Source organism: Melampsora larici-populina (assembly GCF_000204055.1).
Source record: "Melampsora larici-populina 98AG31 unplaced genomic scaffold MELLAscaffold_7, whole genome shotgun sequence".
NCBI classification, from domain to species: domain Eukaryota; kingdom Fungi; phylum Basidiomycota; class Pucciniomycetes; order Pucciniales; family Melampsoraceae; genus Melampsora; species Melampsora laricis-populina.
In genome coordinates this window covers 1,088,631-1,112,611 of record NW_006768771.1, presented here as the reverse complement: position 1 = coordinate 1,112,611, position 23,981 = coordinate 1,088,631, and the positions used below count along the sequence as shown (strand labels likewise).

General features: G+C 41.1%; 7 protein-coding genes across 7 annotated transcripts; 3 read left to right on the top strand and 4 right to left on the bottom strand.

The window, feature by feature from the left end:
* Positions 1-186: 186 nt before the first annotated feature.
* MELLADRAFT_34244 (family 5 glycoside hydrolase) lies at positions 187-2,285 on the bottom strand (the record flags this gene model as incomplete). Its single annotated transcript, XM_007406747.1, has 9 exons — positions 187-243; positions 329-864; positions 955-1,034; positions 1,124-1,238; positions 1,321-1,351; positions 1,435-1,494; positions 1,577-1,632; positions 1,713-1,822; positions 1,891-2,285. 9 exons carry the CDS (start codon positions 2,283-2,285, stop codon positions 187-189), a joined length of 1,440 nt encoding a protein of 479 aa, XP_007406809.1.
* Positions 2,286-3,530: 1,245 nt separating this feature from the next.
* Positions 3,531-4,826, bottom strand: MELLADRAFT_34335 (uncharacterized protein; the record flags this gene model as incomplete). The annotated part of the gene is made up of 6 exons (XM_007406746.1): positions 3,531-3,596; positions 3,694-3,761; positions 3,859-3,971; positions 4,067-4,200; positions 4,265-4,319; positions 4,381-4,826. 6 exons carry the CDS (start codon positions 4,824-4,826, stop codon positions 3,531-3,533), a joined length of 882 nt encoding a protein of 293 aa, XP_007406808.1.
* Positions 4,827-5,432: 606 nt separating this feature from the next.
* MELLADRAFT_95229 (uncharacterized protein) lies at positions 5,433-6,624 on the bottom strand (the record flags this gene model as incomplete). The annotated part of the gene is made up of 4 exons (XM_007406745.1): positions 5,433-5,556; positions 5,637-5,695; positions 5,776-5,918; positions 5,991-6,624. The coding sequence occupies 4 exons, from the start codon at positions 6,622-6,624 to the stop codon at positions 5,433-5,435; spliced, it is 960 nt and encodes a 319-aa protein (XP_007406807.1).
* A 1,384-nt stretch (positions 6,625-8,008) lies between these two features.
* Positions 8,009-10,589, top strand: MELLADRAFT_60857 (uncharacterized protein; the record flags this gene model as incomplete). The annotated part of the gene is made up of 6 exons (XM_007406934.1): positions 8,009-8,130; positions 8,393-8,504; positions 8,654-8,758; positions 9,257-9,278; positions 9,782-10,488; positions 10,521-10,589. 6 exons carry the CDS (start codon positions 8,009-8,011, stop codon positions 10,587-10,589), a joined length of 1,137 nt encoding a protein of 378 aa, XP_007406996.1.
* A 324-nt stretch (positions 10,590-10,913) lies between these two features.
* On the bottom strand, positions 10,914-12,851 carry MELLADRAFT_71135 (uncharacterized protein; the record flags this gene model as incomplete). Its single annotated transcript, XM_007406744.1, has 5 exons — positions 10,914-11,123; positions 11,241-11,965; positions 12,066-12,400; positions 12,470-12,517; positions 12,576-12,851. 2 exons carry the CDS (start codon positions 12,364-12,366, stop codon positions 11,559-11,561), a joined length of 708 nt encoding a protein of 235 aa, XP_007406806.1.
* Positions 12,852-13,721: 870 nt separating this feature from the next.
* On the top strand, positions 13,722-15,543 carry MELLADRAFT_74313 (uncharacterized protein; the record flags this gene model as incomplete). The annotated part of the gene is made up of 7 exons (XM_007406935.1): positions 13,722-13,812; positions 13,884-13,990; positions 14,083-14,553; positions 14,681-14,745; positions 14,851-14,914; positions 15,019-15,209; positions 15,279-15,543. The coding sequence occupies 7 exons, from the start codon at positions 13,787-13,789 to the stop codon at positions 15,345-15,347; spliced, it is 993 nt and encodes a 330-aa protein (XP_007406997.1).
* Positions 15,544-16,517: 974 nt separating this feature from the next.
* On the top strand, positions 16,518-19,478 carry MELLADRAFT_55242 (uncharacterized protein; the record flags this gene model as incomplete). The annotated part of the gene is made up of 7 exons (XM_007406936.1): positions 16,518-16,763; positions 17,830-18,020; positions 18,166-18,182; positions 18,290-18,524; positions 18,598-18,811; positions 18,893-18,945; positions 19,020-19,478. 6 exons carry the CDS (start codon positions 17,973-17,975, stop codon positions 19,026-19,028), a joined length of 576 nt encoding a protein of 191 aa, XP_007406998.1.
* Positions 19,479-23,981: the final 4,503 nt, after the last annotated feature.

Sequence of the window (23,981 nt, the reverse complement as noted above, 5' to 3'; positions counted from 1 at the left end):
TAAGTGTGAAGAATCATCAATGGATTACAATAAATCAATGAGAAATGTATTAATGAAATAGTGACTTTGTGGAAAGAATGTATCATCTTTAGATATTAAAGAATATGTGATATATATATATGGTTTCAAAGTGATCATAAATGAGTTTATACAACTACAAAAAAAGGAAATCAAAGAATAGTTCACCTAGTTACATTGATTTCCATGAGCCTTGAAAGTTGGGTCCTTAGGAATCCAACCTCCCTATTCAGAGAAAAAAACAAAGATAAATAAGAATTCATTCAAAATCAAATCCATCAAGTAGAAAAAGAAATTGGATCTAACTGACCTTAACTCCAGCATCATAACTACCATCATCTGCATTCTCAGCTTTAAAAGTCCACATGATCCATCCAGAAGCTTTTTCATAAACAGTAGTTTGAACTTCAAACAATCTACCTAAACTAAGTTTATATTCTTCTGAAAAAGTTTCTCTAGATCCACTTTTTCCTATACAAGATCCGATCTTTTGAAATCCAGTATAGGTACCATCATATCTTGATCCACTAGGTTGATGATTAACACTGTTTGCACAATCTGTTGGACTAGGTGCGAATTCTCCTACAAATGTTAAGATGGCTTGATTACTTTTTTCTAATGAATTAGCCATAGCACAATAAGTTGCTACTCTTTCATCATCACTCTTTTCTATAGATATTTTGTCAAAGATCGTATAGATATGTGTGTCTAATGCAACTGATTGATACTTTGGTGATGGAAAAGAGTTTGACCAAGTTTCGATTGGCTGAAATGAATCATGTACCACATATAGTAAATCAGATTGAAGAGTTTCGTTGTTAGGGTATCGCACAATATCGTATGCGTCTACCAAATTAGAAATCCATAAAGCAAAGAAGATTTTAGTGGCTTTCTATAACATTCAAGATACTTCAACTATATAAGAGATAAACATACCATGGTAAAATTGCTTAGCAGTATTCAAAGTCTTTCCACCATCATTAGCAAATCCAGCAGGCTCATTAAGTGCTTCTAAGCTAGTAACCGTTCCGGCTGTAAAACACATTTCATTGCAAGTGTGGTTAATGTGAATGATCAAGTTTTCTACAAGTTAAGAAATAAAGACTTGCCATATTTAGCTTGAGAAAACTCTTTGGTAATCTCTGCAAGTGTTTGTTTAGTACGAAGTATATTTTTTGGATCATTTGGCCAATTTATCGGTCCTTTACGTCCAGAGTTATCTGTGATGATCAAAAAAAATAGATGAATATATGATGACTAGCTAGTTGCAGGAATATCTCTACGATATTTCCAAAGCCTTACCAAAACCATTCTGTGAACCAGGAGCACCGTGCTGAGTCATGGTCAAGATTTTTCGACAAATGAGCTTCCGATTTGTTTTGAAGTAAAATTACATGTATAATGTATTTGTCTCACCAAATCAATCATGACCTTGAGTCCTGCTCTTCTTGACCACTCAACTGCTTGTTTGAGGTACTAAATAACAAAGGTCGTAAGCTCATTTAGTTTGATATTCAGGAAATTTGTTTCGAGGGTTCGCTGGAGAAGGCTTGTTTACCTCATATTGTCCTTGGACATAGGGCTCTCCGCCTGAGATGTCAAACGCCCAATATCCTGGATTGAAAAACACATTCAGCTCAGCTGCCTATGATATGTACTACGATGCAATTGAAAAAATACGGTTGAAAGCTTACCAATGGGAATACGGACATGATTGAGACCATATGATTTCATAGCTTGAAAATCAGATTCTGTATAAAATGAATCCCAATGTGCGCGCAAACGTTTGCTTGCTTCTTCTCGCCTTTAAGAATTTGTCATGATTGAACATCAGTAAAGTTTTATTTCAGTGAAACAAGATGATTTGCGTACCCTAAATATTGGCAAAATGTGTATTCATCCACAATCTTACTATTCCCAGTTCTATACAAGGTTGGTGTGAGCCAAGACTCCGTTACTAGCCATCCGCCAATATTAACACCTCTTATCTTGTCTTTGCCGTATTCAAATCCGGTGTTTGTACTGGCAGCCGTATACTTTTCACGAGAATCGATTATCGGAGTAGTCCCTTCCGATGAGTCCGAATCTTGACTACGTATGGCAGTATCGGCGGGGGCTGTATCAGTTTGATCACCTGAAAATTCATTCTGAGTGCCGAAAATATCAGAGCTGATATCCGACCACAATGATTGAGTAGTGATGGAAATTTCGAAGCTGAGAAAGAAAGCGGCCCAAAGTAAAATGGGTGTCGCTTGTAGTAGGTGCATGTGTAAAATGATCTTGGTGGCGTAATGAACGTGAATGATGTGGTAGTAAAACGATGAGGAGAGGCCAAAACGAGGATGGACTGATGGGATTGGGTATGCTTTACTTGCAATCAGGGAGGTTGACCCGCGATATGAGAAGGCAGACACTCCCTGAGGTGAAAAATAACTGAAGGGTAAACATATTTTAGGACTGGTTTGGCTTTGAAGCAGCGAGTCCAGAATGCTCCATGATAGAAATAACTGACCCTAAAATGAGTGAATCATGGGTACGCTAGTTCAGTCCTTTACAAGAACGAATTTGAGATGTATAATCATGTCACGATATCATCAAATCAACTCGATACGCGTGCTTATGAAGGATTCGGCTTCAGCGGATGATCTGAAAACGAAATCGACAGCAAGGAACTGGCTTTTTGGCAAAGGTTTTTGTATCGTGGCCTGAGATGTCCCATGTTTTCATCACGATCCCAATGCGTGGTATGGTTCTATTGCCGTCAAGATGGGGTTGATGAACGGAGCAACACAACTTGAGGCTTCATCTCCTCTGCAAACACCTTGAAGTTGGAAAGGTCTTTCAAGCTCCAGCAGTTGAGGGCGCGCCCGTTTCTATCAGCAGTATGCTGAGCGGCGAGCCACGTCAGGCGCGCCTTCTTGTAAACAAAAAGTCAACTTCTCTGACCGTGAAAAAAGTTGAGCAGAGAGCAAGTAAGAGATTCTTCGACCAACACCTCAACAAACTTCATCTTGTGAAGCAATCCCCACCAGACGACGTGAGCTGTGTTTTTTGCGTTTCATGGGCACGCCCTTTAGCTAGCGCACTGTTTTCTCACTGACAGCACCCTCAAGGCATCACAAGTCCAGATTGTGCTCCGACTCACAAATGCACTTTGTAAGCCACGTTCACAGTATTAAACCAGAGGTGGTGCCCTGTTGGAGTCATCGAGGATGATTGGGATGTTTTTGATAGCAAGCGGATTTCGGAAGCTTTGGGTGTCAGAAGAGGTAAAATTCAGGTGGGGCCTAAAGCAAGCACTGAACTAGCTGAGAGTTTTGGCTGGCAATCTTGTTGTAATGGTCGTAGAGAAACCTTACATGTACTTGGATATTTTCAAGAGGCAACTGAGTTTCTGTACCCTAGCTTGCATACAAGAATAGGTTAGGTCAGGATTTACCTTCTGCTTTGAAAGTCTCAGTCATGACAATGCATTTGAGAGGAGCCATAAACAATTGGAACACTAAAGTGAATTAAGAATTGGTAAAACTTGGTTTACGCTTTTCTGCAAAGGCCCTCATACCTTCTTTTTGATCATTCTATCATGAAATGATCAGAAACAACAAGCACAATTAGCTAGCTGCTGATTGTCTTTTATAAGCTATGATGATGAGATAGGTATCAAACAAGACATACCGTTGCAAATAACATGTGGAAGAGTCGCCGCTCAAAGTTCAAACCTTCGCGTAACGGTAACTCGTAAGCTGGAAAGAAAGCCAAAGAACACCCATTCAAGATCAATTTCTGCAATACTTGTTTGTGTACTTCTTCAAAAAGGGGGATATTAAACTTGATCCTAACCTGAATTGATGGCCTCTTTGGCGGCTTTGACCGATAATCTTCCTTTACTAGAGATCTTCTCGGCCACTTTGACGGCTTCCTTTACAAGCTCGTCGTGATTGCCTTGTACGATTCTAAAATGATCATATCTTAGAAATCGAGATACCTGGACTTTCCTATCTGTTTTCGTTTCTAAGCTTGGAGTAGAATTGAGTAATCAAAAAATCACCTTGATATGAGGCCCCAATCATAGGCGTCTTGAGCAGAAAAATTACGCCCTGTGAGGACGATCTCCATCGCTTTCGATTTTCCTATCGCTTTGGTCAATCGTTGAGTACCACCTGCGCCGGGAATGACGCCCAGCTGCAGCAGAAACCTTCAACCATGATCAAACTCTCGAGACTCGAGCTGTCTGGTCCCAACTCACATTGATCTCCGGTTGGCCAAAAGTTGCATCCGGGCTTGCCAGAATGATATCACACCTGTTTTTTTCAACCTTTTAGCTTTCCAGTGCCTTTCCATGAAGCCTCATCGTTCACTCACATCATTGCCAATTCGCAACCGCCTCCAAGGGCATATCCACTCACAGCTGCTATGATCGGTTTCCTCACAGCGGTGATTTCAGTCCAATGTGTGAGAAAATCGGCCCCATAGGTTTCCTGAAGTGTACGTTCTTTCATCTCTTTGATATCTGCACCGGCCGCAAAAGCCTTCTCGTTACCGGTCAAGACGATCACCTCCGTTTGAGAATCAGGAGCGTCGAGATTTTTGAATGCATGATTTAACTCATGAAAGAGTGGTGAGGAGAGCGCGTTTAAAGCCTTCGGTCGGTTAAGAGTAACTAGAGTGACTGATGGTGAGGGTTGGGTAAGTGAAATGTTTTCATAAGAGTGACTCTCGTTAGTCAAAGATCGTATGTGAGTCAAGGTCACACAAGGTGTTCGAGTTAAAGAGGCAGCTACTCTGGAAGGTCTGCGGGCTAGAAACATCCTTGTGGAAGTTGACTTTGATAATTTGTAAACAGAGGAAAAATTAACGACGAGTAAACTGCGCTTGTGGTTTAGAATGATGATGATCACTCGAGGATGAGCTGACGTCATGGGATGTCAAGTTTAGTGTTATGTACTTAAGGTCTTAAGTCAGACACAAATGGCCAATACGAGCAATACATGCGGCTCAAGTGTCAAGGGGATTCAGAAATGCTGGGCTGAGTCTCTCAAAAACTGTGATGATATAAGCAATTGATATGTCCGAGTCTCAATAAGATCTGCTTGGAATCACAAAGAAAGTTTGGTGTATGGAATGAATGTAATTTCTGCTTCAAAGCACAAGAGCTACTTTACTGATCTCAAATCAAACAGCGGAAGTTGACTGACAACGTTGTCACGAAAAAGAAGACAAATCAGGAGGGAGTGTAATGAATATAAAACGTTCTTCACGAATCGAATGGTCCACAGTACGATTGAAAAGAGACGCGGAGGCAGACGCTAGAGGCACTCGGCCTAAGGGAGAATTTGAAAGAATAAATGTAACTGATAAATTCAGTCGCAGAGCTCCAGCTTTTACGACTCCTGAACAAACAGAGAAGATAGCTCTTAAGGTGACTTGTCAGGGTTCTCGCCATCGAAGTGTCTTCCTTCCGTGTCCTCGTAGCCAGCAACTCCAGTCTCGGAGTTTCGGATAGGCCCAGTTCCTACGCCCGGTTCTCCACCCAGGTTGCTGTTCGATCAGAATCAGTAAGGATTCGGAATGTAAGCCATGGTGGACCCAAGAGTAGAATGCGGTTTGGCATGACTCACTTCCAGAAGAACACATCATAGGTCTCATCCGCTACCAACTCTGATTCCTCTGGAGCGATCTGTCACACACGTCAAGGGTCGGAGATGATAAGTATCAATTCAGCGCTACAGAAAAGCTTGGAAGAAAGAATTTACACACCGATGTAGCATAACAAGTTCCATAGGGTGCACCATGGTTGTTAGCCTTTGAAGCATCAATCTTGAAGTATGCGAAATTTTGACTGTGAGTTCGGAGATTGTGAGCACATTCAGCAGCTTGGACGTCATCGTTGGACTTTTCGGCTACAAAAATGAAAGGCAAAGCTGATATAAGTGAAAAGAACGAAGCTTTCAGATTAGAGAAAATTCACCAACCTGGATTCGCCGACAGCCAACTATCGCTTGGTCGTTTTCCGATGTAGTGACCGGTGGCGTGCAAAGTGGAAGCTCTCTCGGTCGAGGTTCTGTTGGTCCCGCTTGAGGTTGTGTTCGCTGGTGATGGATCAGAAGGAGATGTGGATTGATTTGATGAACTATGAGAATATCCGGATTCTTCTTGCGAGGTTTTACCCTGCTTGGTCGGATCTTCACTGGTTTGCTCAGAAGGATCGGCTTGAGAAGAGCTTCCTGATGGCTTGTTTGAATATCCAGATTGATCTTGAGACTCAGAGGTTGTACCCGTCTTTTCCGAATCTCCATCGGCTTGCTCAGATGAATCAACTTGAGACGAGCTTCCTGTTGACTTGTTTGAATCTGTGGACTCTTCCTGCGAGTACTTGTTCTTCTTGGTCGAATCTTCATCCGCTTGCTCAGTAGAATCGGGTTGAGACATGACTCCGGAGGGTTTGGTCAAATCCCCACCAGCTTGCGATGACATAGTTGACTGGGTCAAATCTCCGGTTTGTTTGTGCGAGCTTCCGGTTTTCTTGGAGTGGTCCCGAGTCTGGTGCGAAGACATATCAGAGGTCTTGTGAACAGCTCTAGCGTCAATATACATGCTCGGTGCCATCACACACAAAATAACGAAGAGAGCAAGTGATTTAGTCATGAAGCTCGACATTTTGATCAAAGAATTGTAAAAGGTAAAGAGAGAAAAGAAGAAGTGTTTTGTGGAAATTTATAAATTATTTATCAAAGTCTACAAGGTCTGTTGTTGGGGAGGCAGTAGAAATTGTGGCCAACGGAAATATTGTGGCCCGTTTATATATCCTCTTCTTTCCACTGAGTGTCTCATTTTTTGGAGTCCCTGACCATAGAGCAGTCCGAAAATATTGAGGAGTACCCTACGTTTTTGCAAAAAGAAACTCCAAGATCCGTGAAAACCATATCTCGCAGTGCAGCACGATGGCCTACTGTGGAACAGTCCGGCACGATTGATCAGTAACCTTTCGCAAAAAGAAACTCAGAGATAGGCGAAATTCATCATCTCGCAGTTCAACACGATGTCCAAGGTGAGTAGCAAAAGATCGTCAGCGTATAAGTACCCACTGATTGTCATTCTTGCTATTGGGAGATGCAACAGAGGGCTTCAAAGATGGGTGTCATGGCCGATATAATGATGTGCTGCTTGAGGGCACGCCATAGTTGGGATTTTTGCCAATGACGGGAAGGGCCGACAGAGATCCTGCGGAAGGAGATGCGTGACATAAACCGCCGAGTTTTGAATACCCCGCCCAACTCGATTTTGATCAACGTGAAAGTTCGGTCAGTCATTGACCCTGACGGCAAGGCCACTTCAAAGCTGCGCAGTGCTTACAAAGCCGTGGACAGTCTTGAGATGTCGATTGATGGATGTCACGGTATTGATGCAAGACATTATACTCTTGTACCGAGATCCCCAATGATGGACGATGACATAGTGGTACATATGCAAAAGATCCTCCTAACGTGGGCCACTCTTATTGCCGGGTGAGGTCCCAGATCAGCTTAGGGTATAGCATCATGAACGTCTGATGAGACTCAGACGTAAGGTCTCAGAGAAGTCTACAATCTCCCACTACTGGGCAATAAGCCTTAGGCTGCCTTAGGATAAGGAAAATGGCACAGTGTTGATTGCCAGAGGGAAAGTAATACCTACATCAGAGATGACCCATGATCTCGTCCAAGATGCGTAATTAATCAATTTTCCTTCAAATCAAGAGATGAAGACTTACCATATTCAGGTTGAGAGAACTCTTTGGTGATTTCCGCGAGTGTTTGCTTAGAACGAAGAAGATTATTTGGGTAATTCGGCCAATTTATCATTCCTTTGCCTCCAGTTGTCTGTGATGATCACAGATGAGTGAATTGTGAATAGAGCACCGGTGGAGTCAAGGTGGAATCAAGTGCAAGAAGAATATATTTGTCAAGCCTTAGCACAACCATTATGTGAACCAGAAGCGTTGTGCTGAGCCATGGATGAAATTTATGGCAAAGGAGCATTCAACTCAATTCAAGGTGAAGATGGTACATGCCTCACCAAATCGATCATGAGCTTGAGACCTGATCTTATCACCCACTCAACTGCTTGCTTGAGGTACTAAAAACAAAAGTTGACAACTCCTGCGAGTCGCTATTCGGGACTATTGCTTCAAGCGCTAAAGGGGCTTCATTTACCTCATACTTTCCTTGGATGTAACGCTCTTCATCCGGGATTCCAAATGCTCAATATCTTGGATTGACAAAATCATGTAGCTCACCTTCTTGCGAAATGGTATTACAATTTCAAAAGAGACATTGTTGCAGCATTGACCAATGGCAATATGGACATGATTGAGACCTTATGATTTTATCTACAGAAAAACATCCAAGTGTAGTAAAATGAATCCCAATGTGTATATTTACATGGTTTGTTGCTTCTACTTGCCTTTGAAGTTGGAATCTAGTAATTATTGCACTATTTGTCGCGTAGTATGTGTATTACTACACCAATGCTGAGTGATAAATGAAAAATAGAGATAAAGAAAGAATCACCAATCTAGCTCAAGAGAGTCGAGTACTTGCAAAATTTCGACAGTGTGTGACTTACTGATGACCATCTTTGCTACCTACAACTCCAGCGGAAGATGCTTCAGCAAATTGCATATGGCCGAGATGACGATGGCTTAAAAGAATACGTGACACGTCCCAGAGATACTGTGGAAGGACCTGGAAGGACGTATCACGTATGTAACAGCTCTTCGAATACCCCGACCATGTCAATTCTGAAGTTCTGATGAACGGGAATGGATTGGCCATGACGCTTGAAGATGCAGCCCATTGCGACAAGAATCATCACTCCATACGCCCGAATTTCCACGACCTCAGCGTTCACTCTCAAATCCCGGCATTGTCAGCAATCAATCGGACTCCCCGTGGCACTCGTCAACCATGACTTTTGAGACCAGCTAATTTTGACTTCCTTACGGCTGTGCTGGGCTTGGTAGGTCCCAAGCAAGCCAAGCTACTCTACACCCCCGTGGCACGTCAGAAGTGGATGAAAAAATCTTGTGTTCGTCTAGATATGGATGACCTGCAAACTTGTACAACCTTTCGAGGGTCAACGCAAGTCCCACTTTTCGATTTCAATTTTTGTCCAACTTTTTAAAATTTGTATTTTTATCCGTTCGACATCTCATCAATTATTAATCTCACGCCCCAGGTCGGGCATATTCGTTTTTCAGCATCTGGTTGAGTACTTTTGTGGTGAGTAACCTTTCATCTTAACCAGAATTCCTCAGAAATGTCAATCCACCTTGATTGAGTTCTCAACTAATGATCCTTACAGTTTTTTTTTCTTCACCGTTGTGGTATCAGTCTTGATATTCGTACACTGGATTGAGGAACATTTAGAAGAAGTTGAGTCTCGACGTCTACGGTGATTTTATTGAAGCTCGGAACAATCCAAGCAGTTGGAGTAGTCGTGAATGAGTATGTTCTAGAGAAATTCTTCACACTCAAATTGATCAAACGCTGATTTTCGAACCCATCTTTTAACATTAGGAATCCACAAATTCGCCCTGATTTGAGATCTTGAAATCAGAATACAATCCACCTATATCAACATCGGAATCATGATATTTATTCAAAAAAGATCAAGGACTTCTAGAACAGCAAGAGCCAACATCTATTACGTGCAACATACTCAAGCTAGTGCCTTCTTTACACCTGATTCTATCAATCCTGTTTTCCGGCAAATAATCCTACAGCCTCTGCCATCAATCCTACAACTCCTAACATCAATCCCATAACTCCCATCACCAATCCCACAACTCCCATCACCAATCCTACCATTCCTGCAAATAACCCCACAGCCTCTACAGCCAATCCAACAACTACCACGACCAATCCCATAAATCCCCTCGCCAACCCCATAACTCCTATCACCAATCCTACGAATCCTACGAATCCCACAAACCCAACAAATCCAACAAATCCAACAAATCCTACGAATCCCATAAATCCTACAAACAACCCTACCGCTTCTACTACCCCTCTTCAAACCCAAAACAATCCTCCATCTCGGAATCCCACCGCACCACCTCCAAATAGGACAAGCCCGAATGGACCCCCTGGCTTGTCATCGTCCGTGAATGCAATCAATAGCCAGAACGGTTCCACTTCCTCGACCCCACCTCAACTAAATCCTCCAATACCCACTAATCTTTCCGCAACCAATCCTACACCCAATTCTCAAAACACCCCTACATCTACCGCTCTTCCTGGGAACCCAATCTCTACAGCCTCTAATGTTCAAAACGGCGCCTCTGTTTCTCCAATCCCTCCAGGCCCACCTTCTCCTCCCACCCCAGAGGCACTAGCAGAGTTGATGCGCGCTGATAATGTCAATAGTGTCAAAGGACCATCTGGTGCTGTGATTGCTATAGCTGTGATCTTTGCTGTTGCTATTCCACTTGTAAGTCTACTGTTGGTATCATCATATCGAAGGAGAAAAAGAAGACAGATGAATGGTATGAGACGTTTGCCGGATTAATCAAGATTACGACTAGAATTTAAAACCTATTTATGTTGAATATGTTTCATTTATGTGTTTTCATTAATTTAACGTCTTATTTCTTAAACTCTTCTGTAATGGTATCAAAAGTCTAGGTTTTTTGTTGGAATTATTTGTTGTAATTTAATGATATGGGAAGGTCTTTATCTTTTAATTCGAAAAGTTGATAATTTCTCTTCATAGAGACACATACATACATAGACTGTATCAGGTAAACAAAAAAATAGACAATCCTCTCGTCTCTTCTTCAAGTTGTCACTTGGATCATTGTATTCAAGAATCATCATTTACGCCTTACAAGAGAAGTGTAAGATGTGATGAGGAATCATGTTTTACGAGTAAGATGATCTTTTCAATTTCCATATTTGTTCCTCCGTGGCAACTTTCAATCTCATGCATTGAGGCTTCCCTAGGAAGAAATTAAAGAAATTCTTAATCGCGTTCGGGTCAAATCACATCACATCGATTCAAGGATTGTAAAACAGATTTCATCGTCATCATTAGTGGCTTCGTGAACAAGCTCTTCGATCCGTCGACTATGACAAAGTGTAAAGAACAGACAACGTGTACAAAGAGACAAATTGATAGAGGTAAAGATCAAATATAGTCACTCATGGAAATCACAATATAAAAGAAAGGAACGCCTCACACACATTAAATTGCGCAGTTGAAGTCATAAATAATAGGCCAATATATAAGCGGAACACACAGCGGATGGAAACCATCGAGACTGATGAAAAAAATAATTACTGAGATTATAAGAAATGTCCAATGGGATTTAAAAGATGCCTACATAGTGCGATTGATGAAAATAAGCAAGCAAAAGTTGAAATAAAAACATGTATGTTACGGCTATCAGACAATGTCCTATAGACTCATCAAAGGGTCTATATGAGTACACGCTAAGATCTGGTCGAGGTTGTCCACAAAACCATAGTTGAATAGATTTCGAACATCTCTGACCCAATGACTCAGTTTGGGCGATACGATTCAAAATGCCACATCAGGTCACTTTGAATGATCTGATCAAGGTGATAAGTATCATTTGTTACGTAAGGTTTCGCACATGGACCAGTGGCAGGTTGAAGACGTCCAAATTCGTTCAATTGGCGATACCCTTTGGTGGACTGGGTATGCTCTTCGATTATCGCCGTCACATCAAGCCACTCATCATCTTCTATTCCTAGTTTTTGACGTTTTCTCGATCCGCCTGAAAAAGCGCTGGATAAAGTGGATCTGATTCTGCGTTTGATTGCCTCGATCATACGTAAACGCATTGCTCGATTCATGGCCATCAATTTCGATCTTGAGACTGACTTCGAAGGTGAGCCGTTGGGCGTTAAGCTAGTGGAAGTGTCGACTGATTTGACGGGTTTACCTGTTCAATAATTCAAATCGGTCATCAATCATCAATCTTTGAGCTGATAGTTAAGGTACGCGGGCGAATATCCAATAACACTCTGCAGAGCACAACTGACCATAAGTATCATAAGAAGTAATACTCTCGTCTGATGGGCAAAGCTCGAGACGACGCTTGGCCAATGTAGAACCTTTGTAGGCAAAAAATTCAATTCCCTTCATCTCGGCTGTCGTTTGCGCAATGAGAAACTCTGGTCGATCCTTGGCGTCATCTTTTTCGGTTCTGGAAGTAGACGAAGAGTGTTGGGGCGTGCTGCAGAGATTATGCGTTGATGAAAGTATATGTAGCTGGCTTTCAAGCTGGCTTAAGCTTCTTTCACGCTTACCGTTCTCAAAGCCGCGGAATACGAAGGGGGGCATAGTCAAAAAGTGGTATGTATTATTCAAAAAAACACTGGATGAATGGCAATAGTCAGATGTGGATATCTAGCCGGAAAAGATACTTAGCAAATCTGAGGCTTACCGCTAGCTAATTCCAATTTGTGGGTTGAACGACGTAAATGAGGGAATGCTATTATAAACAAACGAATATTAGCGCCAGTTAGCAAACACAAGATATTCTAACAAACCTGCAGATGATCTATATTCGACGTCCAGCAATCAAAACCAATAAACCTGAATTGATGAACCTGTTTCTGATTTAAATCTTGAATTGCAGAGAGAGGTATCAAAATGGCAGAAGGGGTATGAAGGACTGGCACACAATAGCCGACAAGTAAAGAAAAGAAACGGAAGTCAAACTTGAAGAAGTGTAATGATAAGTACAACAAATGTAGAGAAAACGGGCAAACAAAATTATCTTTCTTTGACTTTGACTCGAATGATGAATTTATGTATCTTCAAAGTGTCGCCATGATGGAAAGGTCGGAGAAAAACGGCCAAAACAAATTGGTTAATGTCGTGTGTGAAGAGGTGTGAGCTCGGCTATTGGTTTGAACTTAAAACCGTGGCCGAGCCTCGAGACGGCCATTTCAGAGCTTCCACAATGCCTGAGCTCTGCTGTCATGATACAAATCTAGCAGCGACGAGGCTGAGCTCCACGCCAGTCCTGCCAAGTCTGTGGGATGATTGGCAAATGCAACACCTCATAGAACAGTCAAAGGTCAAACCCTCAAGGATATTCTCTCCAAGTATAAATGATTTCTTACACGGGAAACATGACTCACATGAGGATGAAAACCCTGACCAGTGACAGCAGGTTAGTCCGCAGGATAAGGATGAGCCGTGGAAAGATCACCAGGAAAGATCATGTCCCAAGCGCCTCAGCCATAATATATGACACACCAATTCTTTGTGATTGTTTATTCCTTTCTTTGTATGTAGACTTCTGCGGTCTTGGGCGAGTCTCAATGCAGGCCTCATCAATCCTTCATAAGCTCTTGAGTCAGCTTGGAACTGGGTCCCGTGATGAGCGTAAGTTTTGGATTCGAGGCGCATCCAGCTCGGCTTTTCTGGCGGCCCCTCTGGAGTATGCCAAAGACAATGGCAACACCATGCTATCTGACCATGCGTGTTGATTGTGAAAGGACATCTGGCTTCAAATCGTGTATTGATAGGACAAAATGGGATGATTCCAGGAAATGATGAAAAGATGATGAGATGTTGAATGAGTTTAGAGGATCCTGTGAGTCAATATGTGTATGTATGGTTTCGGGCCAGGGATCAGGAGTTTCTTCATGATACAATTCTCTGTCACATCTTCATCCCTCTCTCATCGCTGAGCATCGGATCCAGAAATCCAATTTCACATCCAATTCCGTTAAGAATTTTGTCTTGAAAGATGGAAGTGATCAACTTGAGAATCAGGTTCGTTATCATTTTTCGATCAGTTTGAATTTCTTTCGATCATTTCACTAAACTTTCTTTGTGTTAAACAGATCTCCATCAGGTGTTTCTACCATTCAAATCAATCCTAATTCAAGTCGACAAGAATTATATCAAATCATTTCATCCAATACTCAACTTGCTGATTCAACTTTTGAAAGTAAGATCCAATCTATGTTACTTCAAGATCATCATCAAGCCACTCTTCTTCTCAACTTACCCGTTTCCTTCTTGGTACCGGCACAAGTGTAGTTCGACTCGGTTTTCCAAGACCTCAACTTCTTCCTGATTCATCTCCAACTGCAACGATCAAGTCCTTAGGCATCACCAACGGAGAAACTCTTCAAATCTCATTAACCAATTCAGCTCCTTTGATTCAACCACCAAAAGCTTCAGCTCCTTCAATTCAACAACCTTCAGCATCAGCATCAGCATCGACACCAAACCCATCTTCAAAATCTAAGCCTGAAAACGTTTCAGTTCCAATCGATGGTCTTGGTCACCTTATCCTCAGACTCATAGCTGATGACAACTCATGTCTTTTTAATGCAATCGGACTCTGTTTGGAACGAACCCAATCTAATGTTTCATCAAAACTAAGACAAATCGTAGCTCAAGCTGTTAGAAAGGATCCTTTGAAATGGTCTGAAGCTGTTCTGGGTCGTTCTCCTGAACTTTATATCAGTAAAATCTTGGATAAGAACGTATGGGGTGGTGCGATTGGTATGATGACTTTTTTTTTGGTTGAATCATCATTATCAGATAAACAAACGCTCATCATCATCTGATTCTCACTTTGGTTTCCTGCTCTTCCTTTATGGTCTTATACGGTATACTTTTGAATGTTAAGAAATTTCAATCCTTTCCGGACATTATCAAACGGAAATCTGTTCAATCGATGTCAAAACCGGAAGAGTGAGTGTGAGATCCTACTCTAGAAATCCTACTCTAGAAATCCATCACTCCTTCCAGCAGACCAACAAACAAACTAAACCATTTGATCATATATCTTTTTATCAGATCGATCGATTTGGAGAATCCGAAAACTATTCCAACCGAATCATTTTAATCTATTCTGGAATCCGTTATCAGTCCCCATTTCAATCCTCTACCTAACCCAAACCTGATGATTTGATTTCTAACTAACTAACTTTTGTTTCTTGTATGTTGAAATCTTACAAACCTTAGATTATGATGCACTTACTCTAACACCTGATCTTTCAACCACCGATACTTCATTCGATACCACCATCTTTTCAACTTCTCAAGACGATCTCTTAAGCTCTTCTTTACAACTAGTTAAACTTTTAAGAGAACAACATTATTTTACAGACACGGCTTCTTTTAGTTTACGTTGTATGGTTTGTAAAACCGCTTTGGTAAGCTCTCTTGACCCCAAATAGAACTCTTTCGAAAAACCAGATGTTGATCGTTGTGTCTTTTTTTAGGTGGGAGAAGCTGATGCTCGTAAACACGCTGAACAAACTGGTCATACACAATTCGGAGAGTATGCCTAAACTATCAAACAAAAGTGTTGTCTAGGAGGAAAGAAAGGGAAAGGAATATTCAACAACTGTCAGACTTTAGATTTTCAATCAATCTCTTGAACATCCAATGAGGTGAAAGAAACTGATGAAAAATCTTCTGACATTGTATGATAGCCTCAGAGTTTAAGTTTTGTATCTAATTTTACATGATGTGAGATTGATAGCCATCATTAAGAGTTGAGCCCATAAAAGATTTTCTGAAATGAGCCAAGAAGAAATGTAAGATGAAGCTTGGCTCTCATGACTCATAATTTTCACTTTGATGAGAATAGAATTTGTAAGATGAACTTGAAGGTTTGTTTCTTTTTTAGGGTGAGGATGAAGAAAAGTCAGAGATCAAGAGGGTTTGAAAAGTCAAGTCAGGTTGGATTGGTTCATAAAGTGTGTTAATGTATTTATGTGACTTCTAATTTGGTACATAAACCTCCTATTGAAGACTGTCAAAATGCTTGTAAAGGAAGATATCTTTTAAGGTTTGAATGAAGAGTCCCAATGAATTTTAAAATTCCAAGTTCAACTGAAATCAAAAAACAATAATAATAAATTCTTTGAGGTGATTGAATTTGAAAAAAAGACATAAATAACTATCACGAACAAGAAATTGAACCAGGTCTTTACATAATTGGTGATCGATTTGAAGAAAGCTCAGCCTCCAGTGTCCACGGATGAGATCAAATTGAAAGCTATTGTTTGATTGATTTATCAATTTTCATTGGTCTTTAAGCCTGCCCCTCGTTTTGATTTTGATTTGTCTTTGGGGTTAAGATATTAAGTAAGTACATAAATATATACACTTAAGCTTGCTTAAGATTGATGTTGACTTTTGAAGTTTGAATTCAAAGGGTCTTTTCGGATCCTCTTCAATTGTTTCTTTCACTCTCACTCTGAAGCTGACTGTGATTCTGACTGTGAAGTTGAGCTGAGCTGATTCTGATTGATTACCTTCAACTAACCCACTCTGATTCGATCGATCGACCACCAAACAGCGCGTTGGAATTAAATTTCAATACAGAGATTAGAATTTACCAAACTTAACTGATTTTTAAAACAGGAAGGACTTTTGATCAGACGCTATCGCAATCATTTCAAACTACACTTTCTTCCCTCTAAAAAACGAAAAAAAAAAATAAAAAAAAATCAAACCACATCACCAAATCATCTCCACCCCAAATCCTCAAACATCTAATTCAACCTATTCGATTCCAACAATAGCACTTCAACACCACTCACAGCAACCATCTCAAGAAAAGCAACCACCACCACCACCATCATCATCAAAGCAAACTCATAAGCCAATTCTCTTTACTTTCAGTTTGGTCAACCGATCTCGAATCAACTTAATCGATTCAAGTTTCGATTACTCATCAATCTCAACTCATCTCATCAGTTCGTACTCTTCCTTTCATCAATTGATCAACCCATCTTCTCTCTCTCTCTCTCCCTCCCTTCCTATCTTCTCTCTCTCTTTCTCCTTCATCTCCTCTTTCTCTGTCTTTCATCTAGCCCTACACCTTTGGTACCATCACCGACCTACGACCAGCGTCAATGAACTGAAACGCGAGTATGAAGATGTTCTGGAAGCTTAGATTAGGTTATTTTAACTCTCTCGGTCTACACAGCTCCCTTGTCATCTTGCATGACCCCTTTGATCTACCATCACTGCGTCCTATACACATAAGCTGCTTAGAGCAAACCTCAAGGATCACAGCATCTTAGAAGGACCGTGCTGTTCAGTTATAATCTGCTGATGTTCACTTCTCATTCGCTGACAAATTCGGTCTCATGGAAAAGAAAGTGTGACTGCGAAACACTTGCAAATGTTTACCTCATCTATATGCTATACCATTTCCTGATATCGATGGTGATGATGGGCTGTGAACACCTTGGACCCTGACCATGAGAGAGTAAGAGTCGGATGGAGATACGCGTTCGAACATCAATCTTCCATCTTTCAATCTTGCTTTCACCTTCTTGACCATTCTCATTCTTGGAATTTTCCTATCTTCTCGTCAGTTTGAGCAGTCGACTCGGTGGTAATCCTGTACTTTCTCAAGGCTTGTCTATCCATCATACACCGGGGGGATTTTCTCCTGGTTGGATTTGGATCAATTCGCTTCAACTCCTCATGCTTCTCTCTACCTGACCTCTTTGCAGTTCTCTCATCATTCCGAAGCATTGACATCTCTCACAGGCTTATTTGAACGTGGTTTGTGACCTGGGTGAATCTACAGGGAATCGCCTTGAGAATTTTTTCATCTCTTGCTTCATTGATTTGCATCAGAGTCTGTATCATTGGCTCGACAGACCCGTTTCTGTCCGTTTGTCTGTGCATTTTGATACCTTTTTGACCCTGTTTGACCACCTCTTTCAGCTTTATTACTGTTCTACTTCTGATGTAACATTTGCAACACACACAGTATTCTGACTGACCCGGTGCGCTCATCTTTCACAGCTCAACCAAGTAATCCTAAACCCACTTCGGTCGACCCAGCTCATCAAATCCAAGCAGGCACTCTTTAACTCGTCGCATTCAAGTCATCATTCTATTCGAAACCTTTTCGCCTCATTACAAGCAGAACCAATAACTTTAGCGATATGCAGACTATCAAATGTGTTGTAGTCGGTGACGGTGCTGTAGGAAAGGTAAAGCTCCTTTGTTACATGACTACATCTGCCCTTTTTACCACAAGGGCTCGATAGGCTTGATGAATCTCATGTGTCTTCTTTGTTTGTTTGCGTGACCGACTTTACCTTGATCAATCCATCACCCTCGGAGTCCACGTTCTAGACCTGTCTTTTAATCTCGTTCGTCGTTTCGACTCAGTTTTGTTTGATGGGAAAGTTACTGATTCATTAGGCCTTATTTCCTACCCGAAACACTTATCACCGGTCATGGCTATTTGATCTCTCAGATACACTACAAATAAATTCCCTTCAGAATACGTCCCAACCGTTTTCGACAATTATGCCGTCACAGTCATGATTGGCGATGATCCTTATACGCTGGGTCTGTTTGATACTGCCGGACAAGAAGATTACGATAGGTTACGGCCGTTATCATATCCTCAAACAGATGTCTTCTTGGTGTGTTTCTCAGTCACTAGCCCTGCTAGTTTTGAGAACGTCAAGGAAAAGTGGTTTCCTGAGGTTAGTTTCCACCTTTTTTTGTACCGTTTGCCCTTTGGTCTGACATCGAGGTCTTTTGACGGATTCCACTTAGGTCCACCATCATTGTCCCGGAGTTCCATGTTTGATTGTGGGAACCCAAGTCGATCTTCGAGAGGACGGAGCAGTGATTGAGAAATTGGCACGACAGAAGCAGAGACCCGTTCAACCTGAAGCGGGTGAACGGCTTGCAAGAGAACTCGGGGCTGTGAAATATGTTGAATGTTCCGCTCTAACTCAAAAAGGACTCAAGAATGTGTTTGATGAAGGTACAATCCACCCTTCAACTCATCAGAGCAGCAACCTTCAATACTGATTTGTCTCATTCTGCTTCGATGTTGCTTTTCTAGCTATTGTGGCAGCTCTGGAACCACCAGTCACAAAGTCGAAACGAAGGTGTACAGTCAGTTTTTCCATTTGTTGGAATTTCTTGGTGTCTGCTATGGTACTGATGACGATATGCTGTGCGTTGTGTAGATTTTGTGAAGGCTTGGAGCATCTCTTATATCTACCAATCGGTCCTTACGGCAGTATCTTTTGTTATTCTTACTCCCTTTATCTCTTCTTCTCTCTCCCATCCAATTCTTTTGCCTCTCGCTCGATTTCACTATATCTTTGAACCCTCCACCCCACTTAGGGAAATTAACGTCTCCCTATTTTAACTTCATCTTATTTCTTTTGACTACTCCTTTTTCTTTTTCTTTTTTTCTGATCATGACAATCTCTTTATTTTTTTCTTATTGATGGTTTTACTTTTTTTTCCCTTCTATTTAACTGAGCTTTTTTCTTTTTCTTTTTTTTTTTGTTTTTGTGTGATTTTTTTTTGTGATTTGTGATCTTCTTTTTTTTTGTGTGTTTGTCTTATGCCCTTTCTTTTTAATTTTTGATTCTTTGGCCTTGAATTATAATAAAAGATGAACGCAAGACTTTTTTTTCACTGGTAAGTTGGTGGAGTAAGATTAGGTTAAAGAAAGGTAGTGTTTAGATGTACTTGATGGGTGTTGTTGAAACTGGATGAGAAGATGTTTTAAGAGTCTTGGTCAGTAGATATGGGTCTGATTGACTTATCAGCACCATGTAAGAAACATGAGACATTTTATTCAAAGTGGTCAGATAAGGTGGGGTAACTTTATTGGTTATGAGTACAGCCTTGAGAGTGGCAGGCCAGAAGAAATTTTTGGTTACAAATACCACATCAAACTGGTAAGGTCAGGAGATGTAATCATTTCTAAGCCTTGATGAGTTTCTTCCAAAGAACCCTCTCATGATGATATCTAGGAATTTTGATTGATGTTCTTGTGCAATGATTGGTTTTCAACTCATCATTAACTAGATAACAAGCAGTTTGAAAGTTCATGTGTTGCATGAGATGATCCAAAATTGAAACTTTGGATTATCATTAGGGGTACACAAACATGAAAACCCGACCTAAAAACCCATGGACAAAACCCATGACAGCCCGATTGTTTTTTGGGTTTTGTCCAACGGGAAAGTGGAAAACCCATGGACAAAACCCAAAATACAATCAGGTTGTCATGGGTTTTGTCCATGGGTTTTTAGGTCGGGTGTTCAAGTTTGTGTACCCCTATTCCTTATACATAGGTTTGGGAATAAAAGATTCTCAAAGCAATCTTTATTAGGTTTCTGATACAAGACCTACATAATTTAGTATTGTAATTCTTACTTGGTGGAGCTTATGACTCTTTGGTTAATTCAAAGAACTTGAGTGCTGACTACAAAGTCCTTGTTTTGTTTCAAAAGCATTTGATTATTGATACAGCCATATTCATGATTGATGAACACTTGAAAGAAAACTTTTTGAATGTGTTGTGCTGTACCTGTTTACAATTTGTGTTGATCATTTAAAAAGTTTTTTTTTTCAAATGTTCATCAATTATAAATAAGCCTTTAGATTGTTTCAGTTTTAGTCCAAAAGTTTTATTAATGGCCTTGCTTGTTCTGTCAACTACATATAGGGATTTTTGGGTAATCAGATTATGAGAAGCTTCTGATATGAGTGAGTGTCTTAATGTTTATCCTTTTCCTGTTCAGTATAGCTTGCTATGTAAACATAAAATGTGTTGTTATTATTGACTTTTTTGGTATCTATTCAAAAGCATTGAATGTAGGTTTGTCTTTCTCACTATTACCTCAACATATCTTCCTACCAAGTGTGTTTGCTACTCTGGGTCAATCTTGTACATAACAATGGATAAAGGGAATCAATGAACTTTATAAATAGGATCCCACTATTTAGAGCCCTCGGAGCAGTATCCGGCGCCCCCTCTCGGGTCGGACACCAGGCTACAAACAATTTAGCTGCCCCTTTTTTCAAACAGGGCTCCTTGTTTGAAAAAATCGGCCTTCCTCCTCAAATAAAATTGCCCCCTACTCATCCTCCAATGTCCATTGACCTCGCCGTTTTGTTTTGTACACGCTACGTATATGTACAGTCCAAGTATAAGGATAGAAGCTAAGAAACTATGTCGAGGGGAGAGCAGAGTTTCTCAGTTCACTATAGCGTCCGACGAGCCACTATTGCACTTGAGTACACAAGACCATGGCATATATGTATCCTAAACTCAAGGAAGGTATACATAGATTTAGGGGGTTCATACAACATAAGGAAGAATTGAGGGAGAGATACAACATCAGATATAGGAATCAGAACTAGAAAGCTAAAAGAGCTAGAAAGTCGAAACGAACGAGTAGGACAGGAGAGCTACAAAAACAAACACAAAAGGCAACACAAGTATAGAGTAGAGTGTACAACATAAGAGACAGACTAGTGACTGTGAGGCCACAAATTCAATTGTGCTCGATACTTGCACTTGACATCGTCACCCATTCCTATCTAACCTACTCTTTGTGCCCCGTTGCTTGTTAGCTCTTCGTCTATGATCTCGCTCATTGCACCTTGAAGGTTTAGAAATGCGTAAAAAACAGCAAATCAGTTTTAAAGCCTCTCAATTCAAGTGGAATGAAATGCGGATGATTTGAGCAGTTTTTTTGTACAGAGCAAGACCCAGTCTCACAAGCAATAAAGGGGCTGATAACGCTACCATATGAGCATGACGAAAGGCAATTGATGAGTGATGTTCATTGAATAGTCCTTCATGGTATACTACATACGCACAGGAAGTAAAGATGAAGATATCTGTCAGCTTCAGCAATACATGGGAGGATATGGGAGGTGAGGGTTAGATCCCAAAGAGCAGCCACTGGAAGGTGGTCCAATGTCACATTGTATTTCAGTACTCGGAAGCTTGTGACTTTTTCCGAAGGTTCCAACTAACCGTACGTTTCGATTGAGTATGCTTCTTCCCGTAGCTCTTTGATTGGGTTGTAGAGCTCTTTGATTTTGTTGTTGAATCCATTCATCATCTTGGTCATGATTTGAGTTAGACCATTTGATTGAGCTTCCTAATGATAGGGACCTTAGTTCGCTCATCATAGAATCTGTTTCATTCAACGTAGGATGGTCCAATTTTTTGGAGGGGGAGTTCGGATTGCGTTCACCGGTATCCGACGGTTGTTAATGAGGCATAGAGAAGGGGATTTGATGATTAAATGAAGAATGAGGTGAAATATGGGTGATTGAGCAATTGGGTGATATTTTGAGCTTCAGAGACGGAAGTTGCTATTATGGGTATGTGTCCCTTACTTGAGGAGCCAATGTCTGTGCAGTAATGGGGCCGGTCCGGGCGCGAAAGAACTTGGGCGCCCTTTTATTTGTTTTAATAAAGTTTTGTTGCCCCATCAAGGATGGAAGGGCACCAAACAGGTCAATTAAGAATTAATCAGGGGCTCTATTTGCGAGTTTGCGCCCTCTTAGAGAGCCCTTGAGGAGCCCCCAAGGTCCGACTGTGCGAAATATAGGCTGAAAATAGTCGGGTGTCAGCGGGTCACACGGGTTTTGGTGAAAACCCGGGGGGCTCCGGATATCAGCCGAGGGGGCGCTAAATAGTGGGATCCTATAAATATGATGGTTTGTTACCCAACTTGGTAAAATTGGTACTGTTCCTTGTGATACCTCATATAGTGAAGTACAGGGATGTGAGAGCATTGACAGTTGAAAAATTGGACCTATTTTCAAATTTAGAAATAAGGCCCCAAATCTTTACTACAATGGGAAACTACTTTAAAGTTCAAACTTTGGAATGCAAATTTGGAAATATATATCTAGGCTCCAAATTTCTGAACTTATGCTCATACTCACCCCTCACACATGTCAACCTAAACATACAAAGCTCATAATGTGTGTATATACATATCCTGTACATATTTGTAGCCTGGACCATTACATCTAGAATGATTTGGGGCCCTACCATTTTTTCAATTTGAAGTCTTGATTTGTAGTCCATCATTTTGGACAATCTGAAATCACAAAGTGTCTTTTCTGAAAAATGTAACAAGATTCCAAAGTACTTCAGGATATTACTTTTGGTCATTGGTCTTGCTCAACAACCATCCTTTTTGATATCAAAGGCCAGTCTAATTAAACTTTTGACTTCTCATATTCCTTCTTACATACACATCTTGAGGAATTTCTCATTATCATATCTGCATCCAATTTCCCTGGAATCATCATGTAAAACTTTATCATAATTTGAGATAGTGTCCCATGCAAAGCTGGCACACTACACTATACAAAGCTTTTTTTAAAGAGTTAGTCTAAAATGTAGAACAGTAGTAATTGGGACCTTGAAAATGGAAAGCAAAGCCTAGCATGTATAGAAAAACAGTCAGTGCAGCAGTAGAATTGTAGTAATTTTTTTTGTTGAGAATCCATTTATTGATGTTTTCAAAGCTTGCCACAAATTCATAAACAATGGTTGGAAGAGTCCTGAGATGATAGGGGGATGTTTGGTATGATTGAAGGAGAGTCATTAAATCAAACAATGGCATGTAGTTGCTTCTGTCTTGTCTCAACCATAGCCTGGCCCCAAGACTCAGGATGAGCCCCGGCCTGTCGGGCTTGGAGACCGCGCAAACCGACCCCCGAGCAACAAGCCAAACACCAGCCCAGCTTCCGAGCCAACCCCGCCCTGGCGGGTATTTATAGAAAGACCCTCAGCCCGGTCCCCGACCACCTGCACGTGCACGTTCATACTGAATAGCATAGGGTCATAACGAGCCTCGTATGACCAAATGTGGTTCGATCCCCCCTGCCAAGATGATCCACCATCTTGAGAAGCCTCTTGGGTAATCTCAAAGTGGCTAAGTCAAACTTTTCCTTAAGGGGGAAACACAGCACACACATCGACCCAATCAAACCATCCACCCTTGTAACAAAACCTCACCACACTTCATACATACTCTACCACCCCACCTCTAAAACTACCACGTGTACTACAAACCGACGTTGGCTACACCACATAGATCAAACCCCAACCACTCTACCAACTCCCCACCCACCCACATACAAAAGTGTACAAA